Below are 22,958 nucleotides of genomic sequence, written 5' to 3'. Positions count from 1 at the left end.
CCCCCCCCCTCCCCTTCCTTATCCCCTTCCCACCCCCATGTGTCCCCTTTTAAACGAAATATGGTAAACATAGAAGAATCTAGCCCAGTGGCGTGTAAAGCAGCACCCAGCAGTTAAGTCTGTGAAGGGGAAGGAGGTGCAGATTGAGGCCTCCATGGTGAGGGAAGGAGTAGGGCAGGAGCTAGGGTGAATGGGGCCCTGGGGCTGAGGTGGGTTGTGGGATGGAGCCACAGGCAGCTTGTCCGAGGGCATGGGGAAGGGGAGCGCAGCTCCCTGCCACTGTGTGCACTCCCAAGGGAGGCATGAGGCACAGCATGGCTGACATCTCTGACTCACAGGGCAAAGACAGCAGGGAGCGGAGCCCTAGCCCACAGCAGGCAGCTTTGCTTTGCCCTGCGCAGAAATCGGGGGGGGGGGGGGGGGGGGGGGGGGGCACATACCCCCACCATGCCTCCCCCAGGGTTGTGCACAGCAGTGGGGAGCCATGTCCCCCCACCCCTGAATGAGCCAACCTGCAGCTCTGTCCCACAGCCTGCCCTGGCCCTAGGGCCCCATTCACCCCAGCCCCTGCCCTTTCCCTGCTCCCTCCCTCACCATGCGGGTCTTGATCTGCGTCCCCTCCGGCCCTTTCCTTCTTCCCCCATCCCTTTCCCTCCACAGACTTAACTGCTGAGCGCTGCTCTCCATGCTGCTGGGCTGCATTCCTGACTGTATGCAGGCTGTGTTGGTGTGTGTCTGCATGTTCCCAACCCCCTGCCTTCCTGTTGCAGTAGCCTGGAGCCTACGCCCAGGCTGCCCTGTGGTTCCCTGCACTGCCAGTGCTGCCCTTTTGGGCAGCCTGGAGGCAGCGTTGATGGCAACGGAGCAGAGCCTGGGTGCAGGCTCCAAAACCACATGCACGATTAACATGTTAAAAAAATTAAAGCAAGAACCAATTAACACGTTAATCATGCACGTTAATGGCAATTAATTGACAGCCCTAGAATATTGCTTTACCTTGAACTGTGGACCTCTTGAATCCTGTTTATTTCTAGATTTACGTAGAATAAACATTATTGCCCTGTTTTACAGATGGGTAAGCCAAAACATACAGATGTTGAGACCCATATTTCCAAATATAGCCCTGAATTTTCACTGACAATCTTTACACGGCAAAAGCTTGATTTCTTTTTATGTGGTGCTGAGCATGCTGCATGTCCCAGTTATGTCAGCTGCGTGTGTGGAAAAGCAATGTACAAAGCACAGGATTGGGATCCAGGAGACCTAGGTTCTTTTCTTAGCTCTGACTTGCTGGGTTACCTTGGACAAATGACTTCGTCTTTGTACTTCAGTTTTCCTACCCATAAAATGGGGATAATGATACTGTCTCCTTCATTAAGTACTTTAAGACTGATGAATGAGAGGCACAATATGAGCGAGGTACTTTGTTTTGTTATAGCTGTATGGTTGCTTAAGACTGTGAAAAACTGGGTACCTGGCAATTGAGTTGCATACAATAGGAGTAAAAAATGTCGCCATGTCTTTTCAAGAAGGCACTGTTGTCCAGTGAACTGAAAATCAGAAGTCTGGCTCCAAATAATGGTTCAGACACTGGCTTGCTGTGCATCTGTGAGGGAATCAGATGACTTCCTTGCCCTTCCTACAAGGAGGATATTTAACGTTTTCCTTACTAGAAATGGATTTGGAAGACTTAACATGCAGAATATTGAATGAATTTCCACAAGCAATTTTTTTTTATTCCTTTTGCCAAAGCTTAATACATATGAGAAAAATTTTGAGAGAGATTAACCAGATACCTGACATTTTAGCTGGGAAAACCTAGTTCCAACCTTGACTAACTGATACTCAACAATACAGAGCACAAAGATGTTTCATCTCTTCATTCTGAAAATAAATCATTTAATTTTATTCCTTGTGGCTTCCTTTGCTGCTTTGCTTGAATGGAATTGGTGTATGTCCTCATGTCAAACTGTTTGTTATGAACAGAATTCTCTCGTTGGGTGGCAAAGGTTACAGCTGGGGTAGCTGTTAAACATGATTATTTGAAAGCCTTCATCTTGTTGTTGACTAGCTGAGGTTTGTTTCCATAGGAACTGAAGCAGCAGTAGGGTCATTAGCCGGGTTGCAGATTTCCGTTGCAACTGCTCTCTGCATACAAGAGCAGACTTTCAAGCCAATCTCGTGAAACCTAAAGATTAAATTTTTATGCTGTGGTTATTCAGGAAGCAAAGAAAACCATTTTTCCCCTCCATTGTAGCATCTGCATAACCTCAGAAAGGACGTTGGTTTTGGGCTGTGAATAAATTTGTTCATTCAGATTGCATTTGCTTAGTGACTGGTCCATCAAGGAAATGTCTTATTTTGTAGATAAAATTGATTCCATTTTTGCAAGCTGGCTGTGCCTGTGGTGGCAGAGATTATTCTTGTGGAGGAAGTGGAGTTGAGATAAAATGTACACAGAAAAGACTTAGCTTTATATCCAGCATTGCTTTCTGAGGGACTGGGAAGGTTGGGAGTCTTTGCTTCAGCTTAAAGATCTAACCTTGTTCTTCTTTGCTGCTGAAAGCCAATGGGGAAGTACTGGATGCATTATTTATGGAAATTGCTAGCAGTGGTCTTGGAAGATGTATACCTCTGAAGTGCAGCTTTGGCTCAAAAACCACTGCATGAGATAATTATCCTGGAGCTAATCTTCCCATTTTTAAAAGAAGATTACTGAGAAGGTTGCGGAGTGACAGCTCTCAGCATCTGCATGCTTTATAGCATCTCAAGACCCCTTGTAGTTGGAGCCCACACCACCCTTTAGCACAGAGACTGTCCCTCGAATGAAGATCAGGTGTCCTAGTTGACATGAGAAGGTCTACCAGCTCTCTTCAGAGCTGTGGGAGTGTTGATTGGTCTGCAAACCTTAGCTGGAGCAAACAAGGTTTTCTTTCAGTGGTTTCATGTTTTACCAATTTCCCCACCTCTGCAAGCAAAATCTACAGCATCCCACAATCCATCTTCCCATACTCAGTGTAGATGTTGGGTTTTCTTTTTAGTGTCAGGGTTATACCCATTTTGTTTTGATCCATTTGGTTGTACAAAAAAGTGCTTAATAGTGCTTTGAGATTGGAGCAAGCTGGCTAAACTTCAGTCCAGATAAGACTGAGGGTGATGCTGGCAAGTCACAAAAACAGTTGGAGAATATGGCCCCTTTCGTTGAGGTTATCTGCCAACAGAGCCTCAAATTAACTACTTTGATATGGACAAATCCCAAGCTGTCTTTTAGATAGTTGTGTTGCTGTGACCACAGCTGCTTTGCGCTGTTCTTACTTGGCCAGTAGAGAGCAACATTTTCTTTGTGATGCCAACTATACTACAGATCTGCTTGGAAACTTTAACAGAAAGTAGTTGCCTGCTTTCTTGAATGATGTGTTCAGTTGAGAACAAGGGCTCTCAAATCTGCATTGATGCTTGCTGATTTCCTGATGGAAATTAAGGGTGGTATTCTGTTCCCTTAGTCATATAGGTGTCCAGATATGGCCATCTACATGGCATTTCTGGTTGTATGAGTGCCAAACATGAGATGATATGTTAATTAGCAGAATTAGGTTATCGGATATTCATGGGATACTGTATGTGCACCTCAATTTACAAGTGTATTTAACCTTTTGACCAAAATCCTTGGCTAATCCATTGCAGTTGGGATCAGGTATACTTATACATATTTAAACTTTTGGTGAGGCATAACTTGAGAACTCAACATTAACATTGAAAGCTACAATAACAGCATTTGTATTTGCTTGATGGGGTATGTGTGTTGACTGTGACCAGTACAGAGTTGAAGAGAAGGGCCTGCAGGCAGGGCTTTACTTGTTTTAGACTCTGCAGGGAACTCTTCCCTACTACTGAACACCACGACAGGCCTAGAGCTCTTATTATTTCTCCTGCTGTTCCTTCCAGCTGCTTGTTTGGAGGCAGGGCCAGATTATTTTTTTTTCCTATGTCTTGCTGAATTTACCATAGGACTCAAGAAGTGAACTTGCAATGATGGTAGGATTGCTTAGTGGATGAAAACAAGCCTGTAGAAAGGCTGTCTGTCTCCTTTTCAGCTACGGCTTGTGCAGTCATTCGCAAAAATTAGGGTCTTGTACATTTAGACACTGATATTGCCCTTAATGGTTGGGAAAGGTGCCCAGGTCTTAAGGAGTTGCAGCTCTAAGAATTTACTGTACCTGTACAGTGTGGGCTGTGGATAAATGTAGTCATCCTTGTCACATTTTATATTCTTCAAAGCAGATGATGAATCAAGCTTTGCATTAACGTGAGCTGGCATAAACCAGCTCAGCAGTCTGACCTGAAAAGGATTTGAAAGAGCTTGAAGAGAGGTGAACAATGAAGCCTTGACTGGGCAGTGGGAAGTCATTTATAATTTACTTCATTGCTACTAGGTGAACTGCTGCTGGCTTCCTTGCCAGCAGGAGGTTTCATTTTTTTAATTTGTCCTGCAGGGGAGTCAAAGTTATTGGGTGATTCATTCTGGCTCTTGCTGATTTATTTTGCGTTTAGGTATACGTATGTGTGTGAAATGTTATGTTTGTTATGTGTGCAGACAAGGTTCTTTGTGTAAATCTGCTATCTTTTATTAGACCAACTCAAATAGTTGGAAAAAATCTTGGCAAGCTTTTGGGTATAAATACCCTTCGTCAGGCTTGAGGAGGCATCTGCAGTTGGTGTGCTGTTCATTCCATCTAGGAAGAGCAAACACCAATTGCAGATGCTTCCTCAGCTTGATGAAGGGTATTTACACACAAAAGCTTGCCAAGAAGAATTTTTCCAACTTTTTGAGTTGGTCTAATAAAAGATAGCAGATTTACACAAAGAACCTTGTCTGCCTACCAGGGGTACAACCTTCCCCTGTACCTTGGAACATATTTATACACGTGTGCACTTACTGGGGGACAGAAATCTCTAACGGAGTACCTGCTTTTTCTGCCAGGTTCGTTATCTCTTGGAATTGATGGAAGAAGACTTAGAAGATGAAGAGGAAGCTGTCAGTACTGTGAAGTCAGAATTTTGTCATCCGCTGTGCCAATGTTCAAAATGCTGGCCAGCACAAAAGGTTGGAATATTCACCGCTGTGTGAGCAGAATCCCTGTTGTGTTCCTGTAGTTTAGTTTTCAGCCCAAGGGAAATAACACATCTGTTCTTCTGCCCAGCTGTATCTCTGCTCACAGGAGACCTGCAATTAAAAGTGTGCAGACTTGATGGAGTTCATGACCTCACAAGATTAAACTGCTCTCTTTGTTGATCAGGCTGTGGAGAGGACTGGGGTAAAAGAGTACACACAAGCTCATTTTACCCTCTATATGAAAATCTCAGTATTTTGGATTTTCTATTTTGTTCCCCTTTTTGCATTGTTTTTGCCCAGGTGATGGAGCCTGTACTTTTGGTATTAAGCAGGTTGGATAAGTAAGGATAAGGAAAAGTTCTGTTGTAAGCCTCCTAGTTTTTTCCTTCAGCCTCTAGCTCAGTGGTGCTCAACCCACAGCCTCACGAGCAAGATCCAGCCCCCAAAATGGTTGTATCCATCGACAGCAAGCAGCTCAGCCCAGCATATCCTCTTCCCTACCATGCACTATGTCACTGACTCCCTCCACAGCCCTCCTTGCTCGCTCCCTCCCAGGAGCTGCTTCCTCTCTTCTTCCCACCTCCTCTGTGGCAGGCACAGCTTACTGCCATACTGCCTCTGAACTTTGGCAGCCACCTCCATCTCTTCATTCACCACTTCCCTATCAAAGGGTAGTGGTGGCCTGTAGTGCAGTCAGGTCATAAGCATCTTGCTTGCAGCTCGAGAAGATTGAGCACCACTGTTCAAGCTACTCTAGGCCTCCCCAGTTTCTGTACTGCTCTGGGACCCCCTGATAACCAGCTCCCTCTCAACCCTTAGACTGTCTCTCTCCTGTAATCAGACTAACAGGAAATCTGTCCACCTAGGCTAAGTATAGACAGTCAAAAAGCCCAAGGCTGAATAGATTCAGTCTTTGCAAGTTGGTCTAAGCTGCAGAAATTAAATTGAGAAACAACTGGACAGACACTTACTTTTGATTCAGGAAATGCTGCCACATTCCTGCAGTGGCTCAGGCCAGAATCTGGGGGGTGCTAAAGCACAGTTCTTTGGCACATAGCTAGCATGGGCTTTGTGTTCGCTGCTTCTTCCTGCTGTGCTTGAGGTCTCTGGGATTTGTAGTCCAGAATCACAGCAGTAAGACTTTGCAGTATTGCTCATCACTTTCTCTTCTTGCTTCCAGGTGCCTCTAGGATTTGTAGTCCAGCCATCAGTAAGTTTAGCAGGGCAGGCTAGCTCTGTACTCAGGGGTAGGGCATATTTAACTCCCCTCCCTGGCCCCAGGCCCCAGACCCCAGCTGGGGTTTGCCTGGGAGGGGCAGTCCCTCCCTCCCCCAACCCTTCTGTGCTGGAGCAGTTGGCCCAGAGCAGCCCAGGGCTGGAAATCATTCTGGGGGACTGTGATTTAATTTGAACCAGGAAGGGGTCTGGGACAGAAGTTTCATAAACTGGTTTGACCCAAATCAGTTAAGTCTGATACTGCATTCAACCAGGTTTATCTTAAATCAGTTTCAGCCATTTTGAAACTGGTTTATGTGCATTGAACTTCTGTTCTACTACAGGTTTAAATCAGTTTCTGATGAGGTAAACCGGTTTATGTGTAACTTCTGTCCCTAGCTCTAGTGATTAGTACAAGGCTGAGAAGATCATTTTAACTTGTACAGCATCTTTCATACAAACTGAATCTAGAACCACCTCAGACTTAAATAAAGATACATGTTCTGGCACCGTTGATTTGTTTCATTGCATGAAAAATGTGTAGCCTGTTGCTCTGCCCATTGATCCTGCAGGACAATGGGCAATGTATTTGCTGCTTGCAGAGGCATGTCCAGAGATTCCCTGAGGTGTCTAAGCAGAGAAATTTGGGTTCCCTGGTTGTTGAGACATGCCTTAGGGAATCTCTGGGGTGCATCTCTGTAAGCAGGGAAAGCTGGGGTTCCTCACTGGCAGACATGCTCTGGTGATTCCCTGTGCAGGAATTCCTGGGGCACACAGGAATGGGCCCCTCTAGCCCTGGGAGCACCTGCTGGGGATGGCTGCAGAGCACAACCAACTCCAGGCTGCCCATACTCTCTCCTGCCATAAAGCTAATAGATGTCCGCTGCATAAAGCAGCAGAAAATATTAGCACCTTTTGTCATGGCCACAAATTTGGGAACTTGTGGTGTGACAAATGGTATAGACGTCTGTTTGCTTTGCCTTTGTGTCTCCATAATAAATTGCTATGACAGTACAAAAGTGACATCTGTCTCCATTCTGTGAGAGCAGAACAGGGTAGATCTGTAGAATGCTAACAAGGAAGAAGGTGCTGTAACATCTGTTAGCAGGCACTGTATTCATTTCCAGGCAGGTGCATTCATATTTAGACTAACTCATTCAGAGGCGTACGTGTTTGTAAATGACATCCTGCTTCATCAGATGCTATGAATTGTATGTGTGTAAAACCAAGTTGAAATATAATATTAACTCCTACCTTCCATATCCAGTAGAATCCCTGTAGAACTAACAACTATGTGGGTCTGATCTATTTAGTAGCATCACTGAACTAAAAAGGTTTTCAGCCCCTACTAATTATGGATTTTTTTAAATTTTCTGCACTTTCTCTGTAGCAATCTATCTTGTAGGAGGGAGAGAAAAATAAGACAACTTTCACTTTCACCAGTTCCACCAAACTACCCTCATATCTTACGGAGGACCTTGAATGAGACTCCTTGGACAATATTGTTTATGTCCCTATGTTGGTTGCATATATACCCTGTAGATATCTAATGGTGGATTCATAGAAAAGTAGGACTGGAAGGGACCTCAGGAAGTCATTTATCCCAACCCTCTGCTTAAACCATCCTAGACAAGTGTTTGTGTAAATTGCTTTTAAAGACTGCTGAGCATGGTGGAAGTGGTATGCTCAGTTGTCCATGACTTTTATTTTTTCTCACAACAGACACTTGCCAGGATGCGTGCTAATGGACTTGGCATAAATGTTTCAAACCAGGATGGCTTTACACCATTACATGTGGCTGCACTGCACGGACATCCAGAATTGGTCTCCCTTTTGTTGAAGCACGGTGCCAGTGTCGGTGCTAGAAATATAAACCATGCAGTCCCTCTTCATCTGGCCTGTCAGAGAGGTCATTTTCAGGTAATTTTTTTTGTATAGCCGCAGGTGCAGTAGCTAGACTTTAATGGGGCATGGGTGGTTCATCAATCCTTAGGTAGGCAAGATGTGAAAAAGGGGAGGGGGGTGAGAGTGAGAAATAGGAACATCCAGGAAGTGGGAGAGAGCTTGGAGTAGCAGAGGCCAGAGGTTAAAGAATGGGACTTTCTGGTATAGTCTGCTATGGAGCTGCTTTATGCTGTACAAAGAAGATGGGCAGAGTGAGGATCTCTTCCTGCTTGGATTTGGGCAAGGCCTTGACATAGCAGACATCTTTGTTTTGAAGAGAGGAGGCAGAGAATTAGACCAAATAGGGGTTTGACTCCTTATGTTGGATTGAATAACATAGCATGAAAGGGCTCCATGAAGTCCTAGAAATGATGAGAGTATCCTTCCTAAACATTAAATGATATGCAGGTTCCTGTATTTCCTCCTAAATCCAAAAGGGTGGCAAGTATTGAAGGACATTGTAGCATCTAGTGGCTCTGCCACCAAGCCTGTCATTTTCAGGTGTCAAGAACGGAAAAAGAATGTAGTTCAAACTATTGTCACTTTACTATACCTCCAGTGCAAACGAGTTACTGCTTCCCTTTACTGCATGACTTCAGACCTGTGCTTACAACACACTCAAGAAAATCAGAAGTACAGTTTTCCTGTTTGCATGCATCACTCCTATAATGTTGAAAACACGCACACAATTTTAAAAGATATGGATATATGCAGTCTTGTCTTATGTACACATATTCACTTTGTATGTTTCTACGAAGGGTGGAAACATCAACTACAGATTCTTCGAGGAGGTTACTGATCTGAATGCATGAGGCCAGATAGTTCTAATTAACTTACAGGGCCCCAGTGGGAGTTTTGCCATTGACTGCTAATGGGCTTATGGTCAAAACTGATAGACTGTTTTGATTTGTCATTTGCCAGTCAACAGTGTAAACTAGGTACTCTGGAGTAAAGGAACTAATACAATAACCTGTTACACTAATCTGCCATTTCCATTTTTGCATCCCCAAACTACTCTGATACACTTTCAAACTTACCTTGTGAAGTATAGCTAATGCAAAGATCTAATGGTGAGGAATATTTTTAACATTTAAGATGCTGGTTGCTTATTTTAAAATGGCTTGTGCTTCAGCAGTTTAAAGCTTCCATCTGCAGATAGAAGGACGCTTCTCATTCCAGGACAGACTTGACCATAAATTAAGCATTTTAAGGGTCCTACTAGATTGAAAAGTATTTAGTGTTATGATTAGTCTCCTTGCTTAGACACTGTTCCAACAGCCATGCAGTAGAGTAGAAGTTCAGTATACTGTATTTACTCAAATCCAAGATAAGGTGTTTTTCCCCAGTCAGCTTGTGGCAGCTAAGCTCTGGTTTGGCTCCAGGCTTGGGGCCAAAGCTGGAGTTGATTGAGCTGTCACCTGCCCCAGGTCACAGTAGCTCATGCGATAGCGTAGGGGATTTGTGGCAAGGGGACTATGAGGGAAATGGTGTGGGGGAGACGCATGTTGGGAGAGGGCATGTGGGGAGATCTACGTTTGCGGTGGGGAGCACGTCGGGGAGATCATGCAGCCTGCACCTCCGCCAGTTACCTGGGCTTTGGCTCCAGCTCTGCCCTGACCCAGCCAGGCCTGGAGCTGCTGCCGCTGTTTCTGCCTGGCCTGGCTGGGCTGGGTTGGACCAGGGCTGGGGACTTTCTCTGCCAGTGTCACCCCAAAGTTAAGGGGGGGGGTTCAGAGAGGGGAACAGGCAGCAGAGGGGCAGCAATGTGCTGGAGCAGGCTTGAGGAAGGTGGCAAGGGGTGAATTGGTGGGTAGGGGAGCACATGGTGGGTAGACAAGGGTAAAGAGGTGGGGAGAGTAGTTGCTGATAGGGTACAAGTAGCAGAGGGAACAGGCAGCAGGGGGAAAGTACTGGCACAGGTGGCAAGGGGTGGGGAGCAGGCAGCAGGAGAGGCAAGGGAGATGGGCATGGTCATGTGCGGGGCAGGCAAGGGGCAGGCCCCCTTCCTGCTATCCATACTACAGCAGTGGGGGGATGAATTTTAAGATGACAGCCAAATAATTAGGTTTTATACATGGAAAATTTATAATAAAGTTATTATTTTCCATGTATAGAATGTAATTATTGGAGGCTTGTCTTAAATTCAAAGCTGTCCTGGATTTGGTTAAATATGGTAGTTCAGGTGATTTAATAGATTCTAAACTCTTCTGAGAAGAGATTGTCTTCCTATATGTTGGTGTAGCACTCTTGCACTTCTGTATACGCCTCCTAATTGATCTTTTAGCTTAACAGTTTGCCTTCAATGAAAAAGCAAGCTTTTGTGCAGTATATCGCTTTGAACAGACACTTAATCATCCATCTCTTAGAAAACAGTGTACCACTCTAAATATGAACTCTGGTCAATATAATATTTTTCCTGTGTTTTTTAAATGTCTTTACTAATGGGCTGAATTCTGCTGTGGCCAAACAAACAAAGCAGTTATCTTCATGGGTCAGTGCTGACCATTTATATTTCATCCTCCAAAAAGAACCAGGCTGCTTTGTGGAATAGGCTGTTGAGGATAAAGCTGGTACAGGCAAAAAGGAGGTTTGGGTTTTTTACATCCTAACACCAGAAAATTCTCCAGAGAGAGAGAAGATTCCTGCCAGGCTGCACTCACCGTATGCACTGAAACTGTTCCTATCTAATCTTTCTCTATATCTTAATGGCCTGAAATTATTGTACAATATAAGTGCTGGCTGTAATGGAAGCATCTTACATCGAACACGTAATGAATATCTTGAGCACCTGGAAATTCATACATATTTTTATTTGGTTTAGACCATTTTCAACCCACATTTAAAAGCTTGTGTAATGTTTAAAGATTTTTTAAAAGTAAAACTTTAATAGCTGACTGCTGGCAGCAGAATTCCTACTAACAGACCTTATGCAAATAGCCCTGCTAAGAGCAAGAATGACTGCTTTTAATTAGGCTCTTGTAGGGTTTCCTCTCTTCTGCTTCAGTGACAGACTTAGTCTCCCTTGTGGTTACATTGTCATACATTGGGTCATTTAAAAATGTTTAGGTTTTTAAAGCCTGTTTGTGCTGTGCTTAGTTCTTTTCTGAGATTGTGGAGTCACTGAGCTGCTTTCACATGGTGCTGCATTTTTAGACACTTGAGTTTATTATAATGCTGATCCAGGGACTGACCCTGCTTCCCTTTCCATAATTTTAATTGCATGGACCCATCTGATCCAGCAGCATCCGTTTGCTTGACTCTCTTTAATGGTTGGTTTGGATTCCCGTGCACCCCTCACATAGCTTTTCCTTTCATAGTCTGAGTTCATATAAGCCTGTACACGCAAACATATATTCCTTTGCTGTTGGTACGGAGTACTATGTGCTTCAACTCATTGAAATGTGCAGGCCAAGCAGATTCATCTGGTCTCCTTAAAGCTCTCTGAGTGGCTTACCGCATCTTCTTGGATGCAGGTTGAACAAGTCACATAAGTAGCACTGAAAGAGAAGAGGGATCTAGTGGCAGCATTGAACAGTCACTGTAGTGAGTGGGGGAAAGGGAAGATACCATATGTGGGACAGCAGGTGAAGAGCAGGGTTGAGAAATTTGGAAGAAGAAAAAAAATGGAAAATATGGATTGTGGAGAGAAGGAAGAGAAAAGCTAAAAAGAAGAGAGAGAGGAAACATCAAAGAAAATGTGAAAAGGGGAAAACAGAACACAGGATATCACAGTTCCTAGGTCCATAAGTGATAGTTCTGAGTGGTTTTAAGTTGCATGCTTCTTTCCTGTCATATATCCTATGACCCTTAATGTATTAAGACAGTGGTGCTCAACTTTTTGGCTCCACAGGCCAGATGAGTGGTGCTGGGCTGGTCCTCATGCTAGGATCGGGCCCAGTGCTGCCTTCTCTCAACTCTGCATGCCTGAATTGGGCCCTGCATGGCTTTGGCTGGCTCCCATGCACTGGGATGGAATCCTGGGGCCTTGCACCACCTAGCACCATGTGTTGGGATCGGGCCATGGGGCCCTGCATGCTGGGATTGGTCACTGTGCTGTCTCCACCCAGCCACATCCACCAGGATCTGCCCTGGGGGCCCTGCTGCCCCCATCCAGCCCTATGAAATGGGGTTAGGCCCCACGATCCCTTGTGTACCTAATCCAGCCTGCAGGACCATGCCATCTGTCCCACGGGCCTCCCCATGAGTCTGGTAACTTGGCAACAGGGCAGCAGTGCCACCATTCCCCACCTCCAAATCTTCGAATCAGGAGGGACAGCTGGGTGGGCCAGATGACATAGTACAGGGGCTGGATCTGGCTAGCTGGTGGGGGTTGAGCACCCCTGCTCTAAACTTGTTTAAAAACCAAAGGAACCACGCATTATTCTTCCTTTAGGCACTTGAAATAAGTAACCCTCCTGTCAGGGGACACTTATACTAAAATTACTTCATTTGCTATCCTTTCTCATTCTCCATTATCTCAGTTTCTGAAAAGGCTAATTCGTACCCTCTCCCAAAACTGCCATTTGAAAAAGTTAGCCCATGTGATAACTTTGGACACTAGTCACAATCAGTCCTTAGGTTGTCTGCATAAACCTAGATTGTCTTTAAACCAACTGGGCACAAATGGGAACAAACAAAATGAGGTGCACAAGGTCAAAGGATCCAGATTCTGAATTGCTCCCAGTTTGCATCTACCTCTTGCACTAAACTACTGGTTCTGGGTATCAGAAATATTCAGCACTGATTTGTGCTATCATAAAATGTATACTACTGCAAGTGCCATTAATAGTGAATTAAGTGTACTTGTTCTGTAACTATGGCTTAGGTTTGTTAGTGTTTTAAACATGAACTTCTTATCTCTTCCAAAAGGTAGTACAATGCCTGATGGACTATGATGCTAAACAAAATAAAAAAGATATACTTGGAAATACTCCTTTAATTTATGCCTGTTTGAATGGCCAGCATGAGACTGCTGCCTTGTTGTTACAGGTGAGATTGCGTCCAAAAATGTTGTAAATAGTTTTTTTTGTGATATTAAGGTAGAATATGTCATGTTATAGTTTTAAATGCAAAACATTAGTATTCATATTCTTATTAAAGAGTTTTTCCTTTAAAACTGCTGTAAAGAAAATTACGAACATTTCTTCCTTCCTCCTACACTTTAAACCCATCCCCTGGGGCACTTTGTTGAGAGAAACATTTCTATAATGTTACTGAAGGTAACACTTTTCTTACAGGATTGATTATATAGGAAAGGTATTTTCTTTTAAGAAATCTTTGACGTGCTTCACGTATCCTCGTGTGCACTGTGATACCGAGCAGATGTATATATGCAAAGGGAGATGAAGTAATCCATGAAATAGGATAGTGTATCATTGTTCAAAGGCTTATGGCTGTTGAACTGATGATTGCACTAATCCACACTTTCCAGATTCCCTATAGCTGAAAGATTTCTGATTCTTGTTTTCAGTCTTTATGTAAAACTGTAGAGACAAACAGAATGATTATGTGCTGCCTCCAGTTTCTGCTACGTTGTGTTAATAGCATTTTATTTTATTTTTTATTCCAGCATGGGGCCTCTGTTAACCTTTTTAATACCAAGGGAAATACAGCACTGCATGAGGCTGTGATAGGAAGGCACAAAGCATTGGTAGAGCTGCTTCTTCAGAATGGTGCATTGACCCATATTAGGAACAAAAGACAGTGTACTCCTGTAGACTGTGCTGAGCCAGTAAGTACAAAAGTTTGCTTGTTCCTACCCATTGGGTTTCTTAGGAGAAAATGAAAACATAGGATCGTCACAGCACCATTTCCAGTCACTCCTAAGGCAAGATATTCCTATCTTTAACAACTAGATAACGTGTAAAAGTTATTCCAATTGCCTATCCATATAATAGTAAGCAATTATGTTTGACACTTATTTTAAAAGCTGCTATGGGTCCATCTATAGCAGGGGTGTCACACCTATGGCCTGTGGACCAGATCTGTCTGGCAGGCGCACGTTGTTGTATGTCCATGGGTCTGGTTTAAATGGCAGGCATCTGGGGCATTGGGAATGCATGTCGGCAGTGGCCGGAAGTGGGGCGTCAGGACAAGGCAAGCAATAGCTGCATAAACACCACTGCTTCTACCTTCTTTCTTTAAAATCCTTCCTTAAAACCCACTTCATCCAGGAAGTCTTCCTATGCTAGTGATCTCCTTCCATTCTTCCTGACTTGAATTGAGATTGGTTTCCCATTTAGGTGAATATCATACCAATATCTCTTCAGAAATCCTAAGTGACTACAGTTGTTTGAAAAGAAAAAAAGGTGGGAGAGGGAACATTTTAAAAAATTAAAAAGCAACAGTCCTTATCAGGAACTGTCGTTACCCTGGGAGTAGCCATGCTCTGGGGTAGAGGAATTGAGGACATTGTCCTTGCCAGCTATAGCACTTTGGGAATCTAACATCACTGCACATTTCATCGTCTTTCTCCTTAAGTAATGCTCAAGATACCCATATACAACTGGACTGTTCTTATTAGCTGGGTACGGTGGGAAACCCACATAAATAATGCCTAGTTAAATACACAGATCTGACCTTCCCATTAATAACTACTTGCTCTACAATATTAAATTATAAGGGATTATTGCACTTCTCCAGCGATTAGACACTGCTTTCAGTTTTGTGCCCCTGGGGAATATGATAATGGCCATAAAGTGTGCTTCTGCCTGGATCTTATTACTGACATTTTTGTTTATTGATGTTAGAGTAACATAAATAACAGCTTAAATAGCACTTTATACTTTCCCTGACCTGTCAGCTTTTCCAAAATACTGAACAGTTTAATGATAGAGCTTCTGTGGAGGACAGGTGTAAGCCTCCAGCTCAGTGGAGGTTGTGGAACAATGCATGCATTCTGCTTCTGTTCAAACTTGCGACTGAAATGCTAATATAATTTTAGGCTTGTATTTATCCCAGCGTGTCTGACTGTAGGTTATAATTTTTTTACTAAAAGTGATTACCCTAGACTGTCTGCATTGATTACTGGAACCACTAATCTGTACAAAGGCTGGATATTATAAAAGTGGTGAAAAATAAAAACTTTTTTAAAATTAAGAATTCCAGTATCCTGAAGTTGCTACAAGCAACACCAAGCAATGCACCAGAATCAGCAGAGGGAGGAGAAATAGACAGTGAGCAGCATATAACTGGCAAGATCAGGAAAAAAGGTAAATGTCACAGTTTCACTGGTACAAAGAGAGAAAAGGTTTGGGAATTAATTGTTGCACTAGATCCAATATTGTGGGGTTATGGGTCTTTTTTAAAATTAAGGTACACGTAGCTGTTTCACATGCGTATTACAAGTAACACCTAAAATTGTGCTGACTGAGAAACATAGGAAGAGGGAAAGTTTAAAAGAAACAAACAACTTTACCTTGTTTAAAGTTCATATCTGCTTTTGCATACTTGGTACTGTATTTTATTGCATAAAATGCACCCCTGAATATAATACACATACTGTTTTTTTAAAACGTACCATGAAGAAAATACTTACCTTGGGTAGCAGTAACCAGGGAGCCAAGCCTATATTTCTGAGCCTGGTGCAGCCCCATGTGTCAAAGGGCCCCTGGACTGATCCAGCACATTGTGTCTGGGGCTGCCTGCCATTTTATCGTGGGACAAAATGTGGTTGTTCAGAAGTCAGTGTCTGTTGTCCCAGGATAAATTCTAAAATGGTTCGTGGGATAAGAAATAGTAACAGTTTTAACTTATTTAATGGATAAACAAATTCCAGTGTTGATTTTTAAAGACCTGCTTTTCAGTCTCCAAAATATCATAACTCTGTTGCCATATAAGTACAACTTAAAACATTTTTAGAAAGGTATTAATAAAATTGAATTAAAATTTAATGGGTTTCATGAATTGCATTTGTGATCCTTACCCTATGCATAGCTTACATTGTGTGAAAAAACTTAATGAATTATCTTTTCCATCACTGCTTACAGTTTGCTTCTATCATGTGTATATCCAAAGTTATTAAAGTTTAACATTGCACAAGGACTTTATAAACACCCTGTATTTTGTAGGTTACCAGAAGAGCAAAATTTAGAGCAATATCTTTGTGCTAATGGCAGAAATGTTACTTTCAGGGAAGATTATGGTTGTTTCCCAAGGCAGTAAAAGAGATTACTAATGAAATTAACAGGTGAGGCAATGTGATGGTAGCTCAACTGATTCTGGTTGGTGGTTTACTCCTGACTGGTGAACATTTAAATTAAAGTCCTTGAACTCAGGAATTATTTTTACTTAGTTAAGAAAATCCCCTACTAAAGCTGCGACAGTCCTGATCAGAGCTATCTTTCTTTTTACAACATAGTGATTTACAGTTTCCAAACCAAAGAAAATATTACTCTGGTTCAGATCTTTCCAATTATAGTTCTAATATGATTTTAAAATAAATTTCAATTCGTCAATTTTTTAATTCAAAACTCTGCTTGTTTGATGCTAAAATATGGTTCAAATTTAATTTTGACCTTTTTTGTTTTAAACCTGTAGTAAATACTAAGCCATTTGAGAAAGCAGATGATCCAGTCAGCAGACGAATTCAACTTGTCCAATCAATCAACAGATTTAACAAGTAAGCATAGAACCCTTGTTGGAAGTACCCTGGGTGATACTTCCCAACAAATACACATGACTCTTCAAAGAAGAAAATGGATTAGGTGTTTATCACAACCTGGATAAGCCCAGCTTTGGGGTTTGGCCATACATCTCCCATTCATTGCAATGTGTAGCCAAATACGTTTTGAAAATCTCATTCAAGATGTACTTCATAATACCATCTGAGAATTCTGATAATGATGATACTTAGATGTTAGTCTGCCATTTTCACTTAAACACTAATGTACATAATCTGACAGAAACTGTTTTTATCCCCACAATATAGTAGGCCATACATTTTTAAAAGGCACATGAAACAGATATTTGAGTCTCAATTGTTGTTGAAATGTTGCCATCTGGTGGCTGGTCACTGTGCAAGGCAGCTTAGCAGAGACTCTTGATGAGGGTGTGTCGCTTTGTAGTTCACAATGATCCTTTTTGTGTGTTTCAGATCAAAATATTTGCGGAGAACAATAACAAGAGACAAAAGCGTCCCTAATTTTGATGATGAATTATTGCACCAGGTAGGAAGAATGGCTCTCTTGCATTAGCTGTATTATTATTTTTTTATATTGGATATTAAAATATACTGAACGAAGCTTCTAAGTCAGGTGGGCAAAATCCAGCCTGTGGAGAGATTTTTCATGGCCTGCAGTGGGTCCCTTGGTCCCACCCAGGCCAAGTGCAAGGGGCAGCCTGGGCTGTGGTGCATGAGGCCAGTCCTATCGGCCACGGAGTGCAGCGGGGCTGGGCTGGGCTGGGCAGGGCTGGGGTAGTGTGGTGGTCAGACTATTTCCCGGCAGCAGCGGTGCCTTCTGGCTGCTTCTGCCGGACCCAGCCCTGCTGCCTGGGCACCTTGGCCCATCCGCCCTGGGCCCACCACTAGGGGTGGGACCCACTTGGGCAGGGCCTCTGGCTGGGTGGCTAGGATAGGTCCACAGGCTGCTGGGCTGCAGTTTCTAGGAGCAAGACAGGCAGGTGGGGCTTGGGAGACCCCAGGATCTTGGGGCAGTGACATGCGAGGCTGGGACCCAGGGCAGAGCTGCGATCTGCAATTCACACCCCTGTGATGGGCATGGGTTCTGCAGGCAGAACCCATGCAGGGAGCAGGGAGCAGATCACAGCTCTGCCCTGGGCCCAGCCCTGCACTGTCACCACCCCAAGATCCTGGCCCCAGATGCAGCTCCCATCCTGGCCATGTGCCTTGCCTGTGTCTTCCAACCAGTCTCCATGGAGACCCTGGGATCATGGGGCTGTGACACCGTGGGGTTGGGGCCAGGGCACAGTCCCAGTTCTGCAGGCAGGAACATGTGGGGAGAGCATTGCACCTCTGCTCTGGCCCTGCGCTGTCAATGCCCTGAGATCCTGGGGTTTCCATGGAGATGGGCCAGAAGCTGCATGGGTGGGCAGGGAGCTGCATCCAAGGCCAGGGCCAGGATCTTGGGGCATTGACAGCACAGGGCCGAGGCAGAGCTGCAATCCCTGATCCACTCCCTGCATCCCCCTGCCTGCGGAACCCATGCCCGTTGTAGGGGCATGTGGGGGGATTGTGGCTCTGCCCCAGCCCCGGGCTGTCGGCACCCCCTGCCGTGTGATCCCGGCCTTGCCTGCCTGTCCCACTCCTGAACGCCGCTTCCCACCCGCAACCCCATCCCACATAGGGAGTTTTGGTAAGCTGTTCGCGCAGTGGGGGGGTGGGAGGGTGGTACTGATCCAGCCTGCAACAACTCAGCAAAATTCCCTATATGACCCACCGGCCCAAATAATTGCCCCCTTATGTCTTAAGTAGTGATGGATGATGCAGGTCAAAAAGAGAGACCAGCTTTGATAAGCCTCCAGAGTTTGGAGGGATGGGCTTCTGAATATGTGTTCCAGGTAAAAGTTGCTTTTGCATTATAAGCACTAAATTGTACATTTCTAGGAAGCAGTTGTTTGCCATTTGATTGGTGAACTAGATGCCAGGACTCCTAAAATCTATCCCATTTGTGCCATTGAATTTCTGCAGTGACTTGGGCAAGCCACTTTATCTGTGATTGAATCCTCTGCCACTTTTTAAGGTTTTGTTTCCGTTGTTTCAGTAATGGGGATCAGAAATAAGCACTGGTTTGTGTTCTGCATCTGGACTCTATATTTTAATCACTTTAACATTTGGGAAGTGTCCAGTCTTCCAGTAGAATCACCCAGGAGAATCACTCTGATAAACAAAAGAGGAGGAAGAGCAGGTTTGAGAAGATGAAATAAAAATAATCAAAGAGGAAGTGACCCAAATAGCGAGGTCTTGGGAATAAATATAGAAAGTCTGGCCTAGCATACAAAATCCAAGAAGCAAAAGGGCTCTTTCTCCAGACCCAAAGTGGGAGTAGAGACAATCTGACTCATTTCAGCTGTCTTGGAAGGGTACAGACACCAATACTTGCGGTAGATATACCTCAGATATAACTTACAAAGGTATGTGAGAGGTGCTGTGGTCATGTGGACAACGCACTAATGGAGTCATGGGACGCCTTGGATTTATTCCTGGCTTTTGCCATGGTATGTGTAATCTCAGGCAAGTAAACTGTATTCCTGTTTCCTTGTATATGAATGGGGGTAATAATTATTGTGTTTTGTATGGCAATTTAAATCCTTGGCTATATGTCCTCAGTAGTATTTATTATACTGTAGTATCAAAACACCTTGAAATTAATCTTTTAGCACATATTTAAAATGGAATCATTTGACTTTTGTCAGGGAATCACAAAATGCCTTTAATATAGATTATTCTTCCCCTCCACACAGATGGCTATTAAGAACTTTGATAAAACCAAGTTAAAACCTGTTGAAACACTGAAACAGAGCAGAGCTAAGACGACTGACGCAGAAAGCAGTGGTGAACCTGTGACAGATGATGATGCAATAGAAGCTCCTCTTAAAAGTAAACTAATGCATCGAAGACACACTGTTAATGTGGCACTTTCAGCAGAGGATGTCAGTGAAAATAGCGATTTAACCAGTCCTAGAGATCCAAGTATTTCACAGTCAAAAGACTGCTTTGATGACTTCCTTTCAAAACACTGACAAGAAGTGTGAATTTCCTGCCAAAAACAGGAAAACCAGGTGGTGTCAGTATCAATATCCTCTTGCTGGGAATTAAAGAAGTAAATGAAGCTTGCAAGCTATGCTTTCAAAAATGGATCAGAAGGCTAAATCTTTAGCAGAGACAGAATGTTCTTGGCTTGCATTTTTGGAGATTGAATCCTCTCAGTTTATTATGAAGGTGCCTACCCAGCCAATGTGTTACTGATCTCGGCAAACTGAGACATATTGAGATGTCAAAGTATTTAGACAGAAAAATGACTCCCAATTCTACTATCAAAGCACTTATTAAAAATGATTACAGTAAAGAAGAAAAAGGCTATACAGTAATTCCCAGCCAACCACTCTTGTATTATAAAGCATTGAATTAGTTTTTCCTCTTTCTAATTTTGTCACTGAATTGGTTAAATTATATTTATTACCGGAAAGAATTAAAATTTTTTTATTTTTTACCATAATTCCACAAACCATGATGGTATGTATTTAAATATACTTTCTTTACTAACTACATCCTGGATGTTGCCACTAGTTGGAAAAACACGGCACTACAATCCTGTGCACTTCAACATGGCATAGAGATGTAGCCTTGAGGAACATAAAGGGCTAGAAGCCTGCAGTTTTTTATGATGTCAAAGCCCTTATTGGTTCCAATGGGACATTTATTTGGACTGGGTCTATGAAATCCTGTCACAACAGGGCTAGGATGCTGGGAACAAAGCAAGAAGACCTTGACAAAGATCAGCTCTGGATTAATATTCAGATCCCTATTCAAATGTTTCTCTAGGCAGAAACAAACCTGCATAATGCACAAAGCTACTTTAAATTTTAACAAGTAAATCAGACCAAAATGCATAACTATTCACCCTTCTGTGTGCATACAAGCCTACAGACATAGCCACTGTGTAAGAACTTGTTCCTGCCTGCCTGTACTTATATGTTAATGAATATTCCTTACTCAAGCAAGTAGACCCATTTAAATCAATGGGGCTAATTGTCCAATAAAGATACAACTCATGCAGGAATATGTTATCTGTATTTCAGAGGTGATCACTTTAAAGGATACTCACAGATAACTAGATGGAGGCTTAGATGTGGAACTTACTTCTTAACATGTTTCAGTTCAAAAATATTTTTTAAAAGGGGGTTATAACATAGAAATACTTGAATAAATATACCAGGTTCTTTACACGATCATTTTGGTTTACAGGTGATCACATCCAAGTAGCATTTTGTTTCTTTTTATAAACTATTTGTACGGACAAGTTTGGTTCTTTTTACTGTAATGTTGATGACCTGTTTGGGGCACCATGAAGCCAGAGGGCTTGCTAGAGGATTGTTTCCAAATAATTTTTTAATGTGAAAAGCAAAATGTGCAGCCTGTGCGCGCACAAGCGTTCGCAGATAAGGGTTGTGTGTATATTTTTCTAAGTAATTTATGAGTTCATCTAATTTTCTAATGTGCCTTGGATTTGTGCCAAATGATGGAAAAGAGAAACTAGTAAATAACGATTCTTGAAAATGCTCTTAGCTCTGACCGCTTATTTAAATTGCGACTCTTTTGCACTTATTTCTTGGATTTTTGTGCTTCAAGTGATCGCTTGGAATTGCTGCTTTTAGGTCAAGTGCCTCTGCACATTTCCTCCTTCCTCCATGCTTGCATCTTACTGAGCAGACAAAGGGCTGCGTATGAAGTTACAGAAACTTTTAATTTAAATGGGGTATTTCCTAGACCTAGATTGCTTTCTTCCATGCTTGTCATTCCCTCCCTGTCCAGTACTGTCCACTCTTTATCACAAGCTATAAATAACTTGTGATAAAAGGTTGATGTTCTGTGCTTAAGTTGTAGGTATAGGAGATGGGAGATTTGGTCCATGATCCTGGTCCCCATAACAGTATGAATGTGACCTAAGGCAAGTCGCATTTCTGGTTCTCAATGAAGAATGGAAAAAATTATCTACTTAACCAAGGCAGATTGCACAGCTAAATTGCTACAAAGTGCCTGGAGAGGTGTAAAATATCATTTGTAAATTTAAGATGTGGGTAAAGTTTATCTGAAGATGGATGGGATGGACTCTAAAATTGATTATGAGGACCAACTTCCATTTTTTAATTACAGCATTCACTTACCAAAGGAGAAACTGACTTTACAGCTTGGTAAAATGTTTTGACAATGTGGATGATTAAAAAAAATCAGTTCATTAGATCCTTTTAATAGTGATGGCATATTGCCACTGATTATACGCAGAGACATGGGGATGAAATAATCAAATAGAACATTGTCCGCACAATGGCACTGGTTCAAACAGAGCCAAGTCCATGTCATTATGGAGTTGTTTTACACCTATTATGTTGACTACCTCCGGAAAAAGTTTTGTTATGCTGTAAATAACAACTGCTCCATTGGGAGATGGAAATTTTAATCCCATTCCTTTCAGTCTTTTGGAGAAAAGTCAGAAGAAAGTGAGAGTGGCTATGAATTGCTGATTTAATTACCTGAAGCTTTTTAATTCTGTTAGGAAAGTAATTCTTCTAGGAAATATAACTTTTGAATGCAAGGAAAAATCAATTTTAAGATGCTTAACACTCCAAATGTATTTCTGTGCAACTGATGAAGCAGCTTGGGTAATAGTGTTTATTATAAAAACTCTCAGCCTTGAAAGGTATTAATAACCTTGTTGCAGTTGTTATATGTGACTGGTATAGATAATTTTAGTGTTAGTCTTTGCTGTTTCCAACTGTATCTAATTTACATGAGAAAATCTGCATCCCTCATCTGCATCCTCATCCCTTTGCATTAGGGATGCTACTGCAACTGCCTACATAAGAGAGCTTCTCAGAGGTTTTAGCAATCTTATATTATACTGAGTCTAATAGGGAGTTGCATACTTATTAATTTGCTTGGCAAGTAGCCTTGAGCCTGTATGCATCAGAGCTACTGAAGCACTTTGAGACGCAATGATCAAAGCTG

General features: G+C 42.7%; 1 protein-coding gene across 9 annotated transcripts in view; it reads left to right on the top strand.

The window, feature by feature from the left end:
• The window catches only part of ANKRD27 (ankyrin repeat domain 27), a 75,463-nt gene extending 53,710 nt beyond the window's left edge, over positions 1-21,753 (top strand). For 3 of the 9 annotated variants that reach the window (XM_025216703.1, XM_025216708.1, XM_025216714.1), the window contains exons 22-29: positions 4,982-5,104; positions 8,051-8,248; positions 13,142-13,261; positions 13,842-14,003; positions 15,372-15,483; positions 16,811-16,892; positions 17,367-17,439; positions 19,694-19,972. In XM_025216703.1, coding sequence (XP_025072488.1) covers positions 4,982-5,104; positions 8,051-8,248; positions 13,142-13,261; positions 13,842-14,003; positions 15,372-15,483; positions 16,811-16,892; positions 17,367-17,439; positions 19,694-19,972 — 1,149 coding nt within the window. Of the gene's footprint in view, positions 1-4,981; positions 5,105-8,050; positions 8,249-13,141; positions 13,262-13,841; positions 14,004-15,371; positions 15,484-16,810; positions 16,893-17,366; positions 17,440-18,701; positions 18,791-19,693 lie in introns of all 9 variants that reach the window. The other 6 variants (XM_025216727.1, XM_025216734.1, XR_003096451.1 and 3 more) reach the window with 5 other exon arrangements.
• Positions 21,754-22,958: the final 1,205 nt, after the last annotated feature.

Source organism: Alligator sinensis, unplaced genomic scaffold, assembly GCF_000455745.1.
Source record: "Alligator sinensis unplaced genomic scaffold, ASM45574v1 scaffold170_1, whole genome shotgun sequence".
NCBI lineage: Eukaryota > Metazoa > Chordata > Crocodylia > Alligatoridae > Alligator > Alligator sinensis.
Note: the sequence above shows the minus strand (reverse complement) of the source record. Positions and strands in the feature narration are given on the sequence as shown.